At 64.9% G+C, this 11,502-nt stretch overlaps 2 protein-coding genes across 11 annotated transcripts in view; one reads left to right on the top strand and one right to left on the bottom strand.

The window, feature by feature from the left end:
* CFAP92 (cilia and flagella associated protein 92 (putative)) overlaps positions 1 to 1,706 on the top strand; it is a 40,447-nt gene extending 38,741 nt beyond the window's left edge. For 3 of the 4 annotated variants that reach the window (XM_059880139.1, XM_024983327.2, XM_059880141.1), the window contains exon 17: positions 1,299 to 1,706. In XM_059880139.1, coding sequence (XP_059736122.1) covers positions 1,299 to 1,543 — 245 coding nt within the window. In that variant the 3' untranslated portion in view covers positions 1,544 to 1,706. The remainder of the gene's footprint in view (positions 1 to 1,298) is intronic. The other variant, XM_059880140.1, reaches the window with a different exon arrangement.
* The window catches only part of ACAD9 (acyl-CoA dehydrogenase family member 9), a 47,635-nt gene continuing 36,370 nt past the window's right edge, over positions 238 to 11,502 (bottom strand). For 5 of the 7 annotated variants that reach the window (XM_024983043.2, XM_059879875.1, XM_059879872.1 and 2 more), the window contains 13 exons: positions 10,909 to 10,987; positions 9,700 to 9,874; positions 9,100 to 9,173; positions 6,005 to 6,080; positions 4,821 to 4,891; positions 4,513 to 4,632; positions 3,880 to 4,008; positions 3,077 to 3,156; positions 2,535 to 2,661; positions 2,272 to 2,349; positions 1,706 to 1,834; positions 898 to 970; positions 238 to 616 (listed from right to left, as the gene is read on the bottom strand). In XM_024983043.2, the coding sequence (XP_024838811.1) occupies positions 516 to 616; positions 898 to 970; positions 1,706 to 1,834; positions 2,272 to 2,349; positions 2,535 to 2,661; positions 3,077 to 3,156; positions 3,880 to 4,008; positions 4,513 to 4,632; positions 4,821 to 4,891; positions 6,005 to 6,080; positions 9,100 to 9,173; positions 9,700 to 9,874; positions 10,909 to 10,987 (1,312 nt within the window). In that variant the 3' untranslated portion in view covers positions 238 to 515. 7 annotated transcript variants of the gene reach the window in all.

The following is an 11,502-nucleotide window of genomic DNA, read 5'->3' as shown; positions in this document are numbered from 1 at the left end:
CAGCATCACCGGAGCAGGCCCAGCGCCGAGGCGCAAAGCCCTCATGCCAAGGACCAAGGGCCTTGGAAGCCAGCCCCAGATGGTGGGCCTGAGGATCAAGCTCTGTCCACTCGCAGCTGGCTCAGAAGAGATGCGTGTCTAGACTGCCCACACTCGAAGGGCAGACACGCCGTGCTAAATGCTTCCTGGTGCGTGTTAAGCGCCTTTTGCTCCAAATTAAAACCAGTGACACGTATGCAGTTTTGAGCTGTTTCTTGGAGAACGTGCGGCCTCACAGACGTAGCCCCCAGGCCAGGACCTGTGCCCGCCAGCCTCCTCTGGGTGCCCCCCGAGCCGGCGAGTCTCTGCAGCTCCGTGCTTACCCCGCGTCCACTCACAGGCCAAGAACACATCCAGCAGCAGTGCCCACAGGTCGGGTGAAGAGGAGAAACAGTCGATTTGTAATAAACCACGTTCTCCGCCTTCGGGCTGCTGTGGCGTATCCAGGGCGGCGGCCGTGGGGACGCGGGCCCTCTTCAGGACGTCCGGTCTAGGGGGTGGGTGCAGATGTAGGCCCGCTTCTCCAGGATCTGCTGGGACACCTTCTTGACCATGTCATCCAGGTTTTCTGGAGAATCTACGCGGGAAACAGGAGAGGGCCGTGACAGCAGGGACGCTGCTGGAGCGCTCTCTCCAAGGACAGCTCACCCTGTGGAGGGGCCCTGGAGGCAGCAGCGCCCCGCGGGGAGGGGCCTCTGGGCTCAGGGAGCGTGGGGAGGGGCCCTGGTGGCGCAGGCATCTCCCCGGGGCACACGCGACCTCGGCGTCCGTGCCCACGGCACCTGGAGCACGTGCCATCCCTTCTGCTGCTCAGCAGGCGCCTGGTCCCCCCGCCCCTCAAGCCCAGCACCCACTCACGCTTGTCCAGCTGAGACAGGATGAAGAGATTCTGGTGATAAGCCTCTGAGCAGAAGATGTTGGCCAACAGAACCTGCCAGAACCAACATCCCCGAGGATGACTGCCGGGGGCCCTGCAGTCTGGGCTTAGCACAGCCCCACCCTGGAGCCCGACCTCTGCACTCCCAAGACCTCCGTCTGTCGGCCCAGGCTGGCACCTTGACGGGTCAGGCGGCTGGGCTCGGAAGCCGTGGCTTTAGGTTCTAACGAGCCCTGTGTCCGGGGGGGTGATTCAACACCTCCTTGGCATGAGGGTGTCCCGACCCCGAAGCCGTGGGCCAGAGCGCGTCCAGATGCGCGGGGACACAGAGGGAGAGGAAGCCTGGCCCGGGACCCCGGCCGTCACCCCCTCTTCTCTCCAGCAGGAAGGCGGAAGGCAGCAGCCTTGTGTCCTGAGCAGCACAGACCGCCCGCTGGAGCTGAGAGCACCAGCCCCTGCCATGGCCACAGCTCGGCAACGCCGCCAACCTCGCCAACCTCCCCTGGCTCCAGGTCATCTGGACGGCACCGCACGCTGACTCCACCAGGACACGGGCCCACACCCCCCAGCCCGCAGGCCCCAGTGAAGCACGGTGAGGGGGCCGCAGGCTGTTGTGAGCCCCAGTAAAGCACAGTGAGGGGAGCCGCAGCACTGTTGTGAGCCCAGGTCATCTGGACGGCACCGCATGCTCACTCCACCAGGACACGGGCCCACACCCCCCAGCCCGCAGGCCCCAGTGAAGCAGGGTGAGGGGGCCGCAGGCTGTCGTGAGCCCAGGCGGGGGCTCACCTCATGGTCGTGGGCCCGCAGCCCCAGGCGGATGGAGCGGCTGGCCCGAGACAGCACGGCCGTCATCCCGTACAGGTTGATGAGCACGTTGGCCACTCGCTTCAAGACCAGCTGCTCCTCCACGATGGTCTGGGAACACAGTGGGGGAGACGTGGCCCCTGGGACCCCTGCCCCACAGTCCTCACCGGGGCCCACCTCTGCGCCTCACTCTACACCCCAAACGTGGGCAGAGACACGTCCCACAGCCTGGCTGAGGCCAGAGGCCGGAGCTCCATCACTTCAGCCACAGCAGCCACGGATCAGCTCTCAAGACCCAGGGCCACACGGGGCTGCCCCTCCTGGCCTCAGGGGGCCTCTCGCCAACTGGAAGGTGCCCCTGACAGGGTTCCTCCACCCCGGCTTCTGCCGAGCTGAATAGCCCACAGGGCAGGCAGCCACGGCCAGCCCTGCTCCGCACCCCAGCCCTCCAAGGTGACCAGGCCTGCCTTCCAGGCCTGGTGCCCAAGGTGGACACTCGCTGGATGCTGGCTCAGATGCTAGCCTGCCGGCCTCCCTGCCCCAGGTACCTTGCCGAAGCGAAGCAGCAGGGTCTCCACAGAGCGGCCAAAGTAGTACACGTTTTCCTCGAGCTTGTGGGCGCCATCCTGCCGGGCCAGCGGAGGGCTCAGCTCGGCACTGCCCACTGTGTGCCCAGGCCCTCCCGCCACTGCGACGGTGGAGACAGGGCCACCTGGGATCCCATGGACCGACTGATCTCCCCAGTGCCCAGCCACGCTCCTTCTGGGACAGACATACCGACGGGGGGCTGGCTCCCTGCTGGGCCACTCACCGCAAGGCTGGGGTGCACAACTCCAAGCTTCCCAGTCAGTCCCAGGTCCACCGTGCGGCCCAGGGAGTCCCGAAGCCTCTGGCCAACGGTCTCCATGATGGTGGTCACGTTGCCCCGTTTGAGCTCCCTACAGAGAGCACAGGCCCCATGAGCTGGGGCCCCAAGACCAGCTCCTGTAGCCCACGGCTTCAGGGCACCCATGGCGGCTCCAGATTACATCTGGGCCCTGCCCCTCCCCTGGCCCGCTCGTCGGGAGCAGCCAGAGGAGATGCCAGAGTGACTGTCTGAGGGTTACCTCATTGGTCTGGTTGTAAAAGCCATTGGGGTGGATGGCAGGGTGACCTCAGGGCAGGACCCTGGCAGCTTCCCGGGCAGCCGTCCCCCAACCCCCGCCCCGCCTCTCCCGCAGCCCAGGAGTGAGCTGAGCCCCACCAAGGTGCACCCCCGTCCTGGGAAGGGGCAGTCCCCTCCTCCGGCTGCTCCAGCACAGGCATCTGCTGGGCAGGGGGACCTCGGGGGGAGACGGTGGACATGGTACTTACTTGACCCTTGCAGTTAGAATGCGGCCAGCATGCTGCAGGCCCGTCAGGGCGATGTACATGCGGAGGATCTCGTTGGTTCCCTGGGGCCGACATTATCCAGGTCAGAGGCCGCCCCCAGTGGCGAGCTAGGCCGTGCTGCTGCCTGCTAACCCTCGGGAAGCAGGGCTATCACAGGGGCCTGGGTGACAGGCAGGCTACTGCCCCCCGGGGGCCCTGCCCCCACACGACCACCCTGCAGGGGTCACACCTTTCCCCTGACTCTGTGTCTCTAAGGGAGAAGCAGCTTGCCCCGGGTGGCAAGGGACGCTTCACCGAGGGCACAGCAAGCGCTCGGAGGCCGCTCTGGTCCAGGCCCAGCTCCTCTGGGAAGAAGCTGGCTGCTCCCCGGCAGCGGGTGCCAACGCCCACGGCGCCTAAGTCCCCAGCACCTTAGTCGTGGGTCCTCGGGAAGGCAGTGTGGGCGGCGGCTTGCCTGGCACGCTTGGTGGCACGTGGGTCAGAGGGGCGGGGCTGGACTGAGGCCACAGCGCTGGGCTGTCCCGAGCCCGTCCCGGGCAGTCTGGGCTTCACGCTGAGGGCCCTGCACCCCTGCTGACCACCCCGCCAGCCACGGAGGACCGCCACGTCCTGGCAGGGGAGGGGCCTCGGGAGAGCAGTCCTGGGCGGCCTGTGAGCTCACAGCAGCGGATTCTCTGGGCGCGCCCTCGGGGGGGACCAGGGGAAGCGCAGACCCCCCACACCCCCTGCAGAGGGGCGTGCAGGCAGGTGGGAGGGGCTCGCGCTGGTGGGCAGAGCGTGCTCACCTCGAAGATGAGCAGGATGCGGCTGTCGCGCAGCAAGCGCTCGTACGGGTAGTCCCTCATGTAGCCCAAGCCGCCAAGGATCTGCAGTGCCTCGCTCACGCATGTCCAGGCGCCCTCGGAGCTGAACACCTGCCGTGGATGTGGGGCAAGGTCAGCACAGGCTGCTGGCGGGCCGCACGGGGAGGCCTAGGCGCAGAGCTGTGCTTCCGGACGGGGCCACCCCGGCCCGGGGAGGGGACCTGCCGGTCATCTCACTGGTGGCCCCAAACTGACTTCTCCTGCCGCCCAAGACAAAAAACACAGGAAACGTTGGTATCTGCCTTAGCCAAATACTCAGGAAAGACAATTTTGATACTGAGACATAGAAAGGCCGTAAGCTAGAACAAGGCAGGCCTTCCCAAGGCAGCCCTGCTGCTCTTTCTGGTGGGTGTGGAGTTATACTTTTCTCCTTTCACCGTGATCAGCAGTCAGCTGGTGACAGCCTGGCACAAAGCCCACCAGGAGACCAGCAGGGCTCTGTCCCTCTGCCACTCTGCTCCCAGCGGTGTCCCGGGGTGGCTGGCGTGGGTACCTCGTCAATGCCCAGGCAGCAACTGAGTGCGGGGAGGATGGCTGGCGTGCTGTGCGGGTTACCTTCACCATGGCGGCCTCGATGGAGCAGTCGGGGAAGCCAGGTGCGTCCAGCATCGCCGCCGTGAGGTAGGCCATGCTTTCTATCACGTAGGCCTTCTGCGCCATCAGGGCAAACTTCTCCTGGAGTGTCAGAACAGTCAAGACAGACCTGCTGCACGGACACCCAGGCCCGCCAAGCCGCAGAGTGAGCCTGGGGCCAGGAGCGCCAAGCCGGGGGCAAGCTTGTCTTCGCCCCGAATCCCTGCCAGGAGGGCAGGCTCTCAGTGCCTGCGCGGGGGACTGCCCGCCCAGCCCTCGCCCCTCCGCACCTGAATCAGGCCGAACTCACTGAGGTTCCTGTTGAACTGTTTCCTCGTGCAGGCGTACTCGGCGGTCATTTCTGAGCAAGAGTGGAGTTATCAAAAACAATTTCCCGCTGTCCTGAAATGCTTTCCTAAGTCATCACCCACACGCACTCAGACGGGAACCACGAGAGGCGGGTCCCCTGAGACCAAACACCCTGGATGTCACAGCCCCGCCTTCCGGTGTCTCCGGGGAGGGGTGCCCGTCCTCTCTGAGCGGTGCCCGGGGTGGGGGATGGAGGGGCGCCAGGCCGGGGCAGCGCACAGGGGCTCACACCCGGGAGGGTGGCCCGTGGCCCGTGGCCGCTTCGGGGTCCCAGGCCGGCCCTGAAGGTGCCGAGTGCCCATAGCCTCTCCTCCCACTGCTCCCCAGACGGGCTCCCACGCTCCCGGATCCCAGGGGCTCCACGGCCTCTGAGCGTGAGAGCGAAGCTCTCACCCTGAGAAGCTTTCTAGACAAGGCAGCAGAGTCCAGATGGGCTCAGGGCCGTGGTGGCAGCTCAGCTCAGGGAGATGGGCCCCAAGCGTGCAGGCTGATGGGGGCAAAGCCTCGCGCAAATCACTGCCCCCTGGGAGCCTGGGTCTCCTCTTCTGTAAACCACCCCCTCCCTGAACTCCAAGGCACCCACCGAGCACCCTATGGCGAGCAGCCCCTGGCATGCCCATGCCTCAGCCTCAGCCACATCCCTCTGGCAAAGCAAAGCCAGCAGTGACGTTTCATGCCCCCAAGACCCTAGAGGCCTGTTTTAACTTCACTGGCAAAGGGAAGGAGATCTGGGTTTCAGGGACTCTACTAGAAGAAAGGAACCATCCAGAGACTGGGAGACCAGGGTCCCCAAACTGACCTCACCGCCCCCCGCCCCCGCCGTGCGGACACCCATGGGGCACCATCGCCAGGCCTGCGGGTGTCCAGCTAGCATTTGCACATTCGCTCAGCAGCCCTCACCTCCCCCAGAACGTGCCACCCCATCCCATGTGAGCTGGGACCTGAACCTTGGCCCCACAGACCCGCCCCCATGCACCCTTCCTTCTGGATCAAGCCCGGATCCCAGGCTTGAATGGGACGGGCTGTCGGGCGGCTCAGCAGCGGCCCGCCCTGCGCCCGGGGCCACGGGGAGCCCGGGCTGGGCCAGGTGCCCCCACTCACCCACCGATCAGCTTCTTGAGCATCCCGGCCACCATGCTGCCCATGCTGAAGCGCCCACTGTTGAGGATGTTCACGGCCACCTGCAGGGAGAGGGGGCTCAGTGCGAGTCTCCCCGGGGGCCCGGCTGGGGAACCGGAGGGCCCTGGGGGCACAGCACGTGAGAGCCTCGTCCACTTGGGCCAGAGGCTTTCTTGAAGACCACAGGAGTGCTCGGAGGAGTTAAGCGCCCTGGGCCGGGGAGCACAGTCCCCACCGCTCAAGACCAGGCTGGCGTCACTGCGATGCTCACAGGCATCGTGCAGTCCGCCCAGAAGGGAAGGGGACGCCCTCCGTGCCTTGGGGCAAGGGAGCCAGGGCTGAGACGAGCTGGGCGTCCGCCTCCAGCGCCTCACCTTCCTGGCGCGCCTCAGCGTCAGGGCCCCTTGAAGGGGTGAAGAGCCTGAGGTTCTGAGCGGTGAGCCCCTGGCCGTGCCAGCCCCTGCCTGGCGTGCATAGGGCCCAGCCTTCCACCACGGACGTGCTCCCTGCCTCCAGTTCCCACGGTGACCTCTGTCCTCTTCTGACCCCAACCCCTGACCACCAGCGGGGGAGGGGGCGAGTGGACACGCTGCTACCCAAGCACCAGATGCCGGGTCCTGGGAGGCGCCCCCTGCAGACCCCACGGGGCACAGACACTGCAGTCCCCAGGCAGCAGGCAGCGCATGGTGGGCGGGGACTGAAGGGGAGCGCAGTCCAGTGTGTGGGGGTCGGGAGGTGGGGAGGAGGGCGCCCAGACATCCGGTGGATGCCAGTGCGAAGCCCCAAGAGGGCCTGGGGCCTGCCCGCCTCTCTCAAGGCCAGGAGCCCCGGGCGGAGGCCCGGAGGTGGGGGCAGCAGCGCGTGACGCGGCTTCGTGCAGACTGCTCACCGAGGTGACTCGGATTAAGCAAACGTGCCTCTGAGTTTGAATGTATGATGAGTTGCTCAATAAGCTGAGTGGAGACTCTTTCAACACAGATCCTGTGGGGCTGGGGAGACTGGAAGCATGTGCTCCAGTCACCGGGCGACAGACTGGGTCCTGGCGGGTGAGTGCGGCAGCTGGCCGTGGGCGGGCAGCTCGGGCGAGCTCCAGTGCAAAGTGACACGCGGGCCCTGGGCCCCCGAGCCCTGACGTCAGCCCTCATGTGTCTCGGGACGCGGGGCTACGAGGGGAAGCGACTGCCCACCTGGGGTCCTGGGACCTTCCCACCAGGCCCCCGGAGGCCAGCTCACGGCCGTGAACAAGCCCCCCTCATGGCCTCTTCGCAGTTTACCCTGAACTTCACTTACAACAACAGGAGGGGACGGCTGGACACCAGGCTCACCTCCTGGGGGGCGATGGAAGCCTGGAGGGCTCGCCCGACCTGAAGGGGCTCCTGGGCCCAGGCATCCCTCCTCCCGACCCGGCTCCTGCCCCCTTGCCACCTTCCCCGCCTACAGCTGTCCTCCAGATCCCTCCTTGACTGCACGCCGGACTCCGCTTCCTGGGCCTGCGGTCATCCCACCCTCCATCTCTGGAATCACCCCCAGCATCTCGTGCTTTTCAGTGTTGAGGCTGACGGGTGGACAGCCCCACTCATCACAAAGCAGGTCTTTAGAAATCTACTTCCTTTGGCATGTTAAAACCATCACTTTTCACCTAACACAGTGGGAAAGAAATTCTTTAAACGCTGCGCTGAGAAGGACTGGACAGAGACCTCATGTGCAGCTCAGCTGTCCAGCAGGCAACGCGGCAACACAGCCCAAGAACTTAAAATGCTCGGGCTCCGACCTGGGGACTCGGCATCAGACTCAGGAGATGATGGGACACAGGCCACACAGGGCGGCGCCAAGCAGGGAGGGCGAGGAACCACGGACCGCTCGACCCCGGGGCCCAGACGGCGACTGACCTCAGCACGCGGGGCAACACTGCAGCTCGCAACCTCGGGAAGCCACACTCCCTAGCGAGTGAAGCCTGCGAGGGCCTGCTGGTGAGTGAGAGATGCTGCCATCCTCTCTTAGACGCACACAAGTATTTCAGCGCTGTGAACTCAGGAATGTCAACAGTGGACGGCGTCTCCAGGGACGGCCTGCAGGGAGCCTGGGCCCCCTCCTTGTGACAGCCGCACAGGACGCCCCTGCATCCACCCTTCGTGCGCTCTGCTCCACTCCCCGGGGGCGGGGGCCGGGGCCTGGCTGGCGCCCTCAGGCGAGTCTCTTAACGTCCGTAAGGCCAGGGAGTCCTGACCCCTCTGCACAGGCCCGGTGGGGGCAGCTTCCCCCAGGGTGAAGACACTGCACCCCAGGCCAGAGTGAGCACTTAAAGAGGACGAGCACACAAGCTGGCGAGCTGTGGAAACCTGGGCCCCTCAGGCCCAAGCGCTGCTGGTGGGGACGTGAAACGGCAGCCACCGTGGGGGAGCCTGGTGGGCCCTCAGAGCACTCGGCGTGCCGTCAGCCCGCGGCCCTGCGCTCCTCCAGCCATGCCCCCAGCGGGACGGCAAGCAGTGCTCCCACACGAACATGCGCACGAGCGTTCACGGCAGCGCGACTCAAATGGCCTGGAAACAACCAACCCTCAGCTGATGACAGGGGGCACGATGCGGCCCGTTCACCCGACACCTCTGTGACTTGGCTACAGAGCGTGAGAGAAGCCCTATGCGCATCACATCGTAAGGAGACAGCCCACCAGGCAGGCCCACAGAAGCAGACACTAAGCGGCGACGGCCGGGGCTGGTGGGGGACGGGGAGGCACGGCGCTGCTTTCTGGGGTGACGGCAACGTCCTGAAGTCAGACACGGAGTGGGGCGCTGAGCCCAGTGACTGTCCTGAAAACCACCACAGCGAGCGTGCGGGAGACGGCAAATTCTGCCACGTGAATTACCTGTCAACGAAAACACAACACAATCTAACTCCAAGAAAAAAAGACTCAGGGCGGGCACTCGGGACCCCGCGCTGTGCACCCTGCGCTCCACAGGCTGCCCTCCCAGAATTGCAGGCAGGAACCTGGCCCGCCCCAGGCAGACGAGGCCTCCAGCCGGGCGGGGGACACCCAGGGCCCGGTTCTCCCTGCTCCGCGGGCCCGGGCAGCGGGCAACGCACCTTAAAGCCACCTCCGACTTCTCCTAGGACGTTCTCCACGGGCACCCTGGTGTTCTCAAAGTGGACCTCGCAGGCTGGAACACGATGGCCAGGAGCTCAGCCGGGGTCCCAGTGCTCGGGCCCCGGCCTGCACACAGGCCACGCAGCTCGCCGCTCGCTCAGAGCCCCCGTGGTCTGAGCCAAGGCCGCTGAGAGGCTGAGCCCCTCGGCCTCTGAGGGACCCGTGAGGACCGTGTGGCCGCTCTGGCCGGGCCGAGGGCCACGTCCAGGACGCTGGCCTCAAGTGGACCGAGTACGCACTGGGCTGCAGGCGGGCCTGGGCGCGGAGGAGGGAGCGAAGGAGGAGGGGGCCCCGGGGGAAGACGGGGGCCTGAGGTACTGAGCCCCGTGACAGGACCCCTCCGGCCCGGCTGCCCCCGAGGCTGGGCGTCCCACGGGGCAGTGGGAACCTCACCTGGGAGTCATCGCCGCCCTCATCTCTCACATACACACGCATGCGTGCACACACATTTTAGTATCTCACACACATTCTCTCACACGCACACACACATGCGTGGGCCACACGCTTCATCTGTCCCACATGCACACAGCACCACTCACTGTTGGAGCCTCGGATGCCCATCTTATCCTCGGCTTTCCCGTTGGTGACGCCACCAAAGTCTCTCTCTACTATGAATGCTGTGATCTTGTCCTTCACTGAGCCGTCAGAATCAACGACCTCCGTTTTTGCAAACACAGTAAAGACGTTGGCCAGTCCTCCATTGGTGACCCAGACCTGAGGAAAGAAAGCAGGAGGACTCCAGCCGCCTGTCGGCGTCGGCTGCCCACCACAGCTCAGGACAGCAGAGCGAGGCTTTCCCTGGAGGGCCGTGTGTGTCCGGGTTTCTGTGTGAGTGTGTGCGGTGTGTGGTGTGTATGTGAGTGTGTCTGGGGTGTGTGTGTGTGTGTGTGGCAGTTCTGGCTCTAGCACAGGACACCTTGGGGTGGGAGGGAAGTAGGAGAGGGTGGGGAAGTGGAGAGACTCCCCGACAAACGGCTCTGCATAGAACTTAACTTGGATTTTGATTCAAGCAACTTGTTTGGGGAAAAAAAAAATCCACGGAACAGGCACGAGACAGCAAAGTACGGGCGCTGAGGAGACGGTGAGCAGGCGTCGCGCTCAGCTGCCTCGGTCCTGACTGGCTCTTTGTGACCCCATGGAGGGCAGCCCGCCAGGCTCCTCTGTCCGGGGCATTCTCCAGGCGACAGCACTGGGGTGGGTGCCTCGCCCTCCTCCAGGGGATCCTCCCCACCAGGGACCGAACGCGTGTCTCCTGTGGCCCCTGCGCTGTAGGCAGACTCTTCACTGCTGAGCCACCGGGGAAGCCCAGAAGTCACCACCACGCGCTCCGTGTCCAGTGGTGCTGTGAGCACCCTGCAGAGTCGCACGGGCCCGCCCTGACCACTACCCAGAGCTGCAGCAGAACAGAGGGGCGATGAGGTAGGAGGCGGCTGTGGACGCTCCCAGCAGCACACGCGTGTGCTTCAAGTTCCGTGTAATAGAAAAAACAGACAGACAGACACACGAGTGCAGCTCAACGAGGTGGGTGGCGCTCCAGAAGCCCACAGACTCTGAGGCTGGGACGCCTTGGTACCTATCCTGCCACAAGGCGGACAGGATGGGGTGGGTCAGGGAACCTCTCTGAGCCCAGTTCTTCTGCCAACAAAGGAAGATGGTCAAGGGCTGATGTGTCCGCCCCGACGACCCCTGGAGCACGGTGGCCAGTGAGTGCGCTGAAGGTCCGGGCCACAGAGGCCACAGAGCCGTACCTTGGAGCCGTTGAGGACGTAGTGACTCTTATCTGCACTCAGCGTGGCCCTGGTCCGGATGGAGGCGGCATCGCTCCCACTGCGGGGACAGACACAGGTGGCTGGGAACAGACAAGCGTCCTCAGGGCCCCCACAGGAAATTTCAGAGCGGAACAGAGGAGCTGACAGGCTCTTAAAGCGCAAGGCAATAAATGCATTCAGCTTCACAGGCTCAGGCAACGTGTACACAGCAGGTACGTTCCAATAAAAGTTCCTTTACAAAAACAGGTGGCAAGGTGGGTTTGGCCAACCCCACTTCATGACCTCGGGTGAAACTGTCCGTGAGGACATTTGGGGGGCCTAAACAGACAGAGGCGGGCTCGCACGTGCCAAGCTCTGAGATCGACCTGCCGTCGGAAGCCCTGAGCCCACGGCAGCTGAGACTCTGGGCTGCCGGCTCCACGCTGCTGAACCTCAGTCCACAGCCTGGACAGTGCGGATGACACCACCCACCCCGCGCAGTCTGAAAGCCGCTGTGGCTGTGACATCTGACGTTTATATAAGGAGGGTGGTGGTTTAGTCACTAAGTCATGTCCGACTCTGTTGGGACCCTGC

Source organism: Bos taurus, chromosome 22 (assembly GCF_002263795.3).
Source record: "Bos taurus isolate L1 Dominette 01449 registration number 42190680 breed Hereford chromosome 22, ARS-UCD2.0, whole genome shotgun sequence".
NCBI classification, from domain to species: Eukaryota; Metazoa; Chordata; class Mammalia; order Artiodactyla; family Bovidae; genus Bos; species Bos taurus.
The sequence above is the reverse complement of the archived record's forward strand: the minus strand, read 5'-3'. Positions and strand labels throughout refer to the sequence as shown.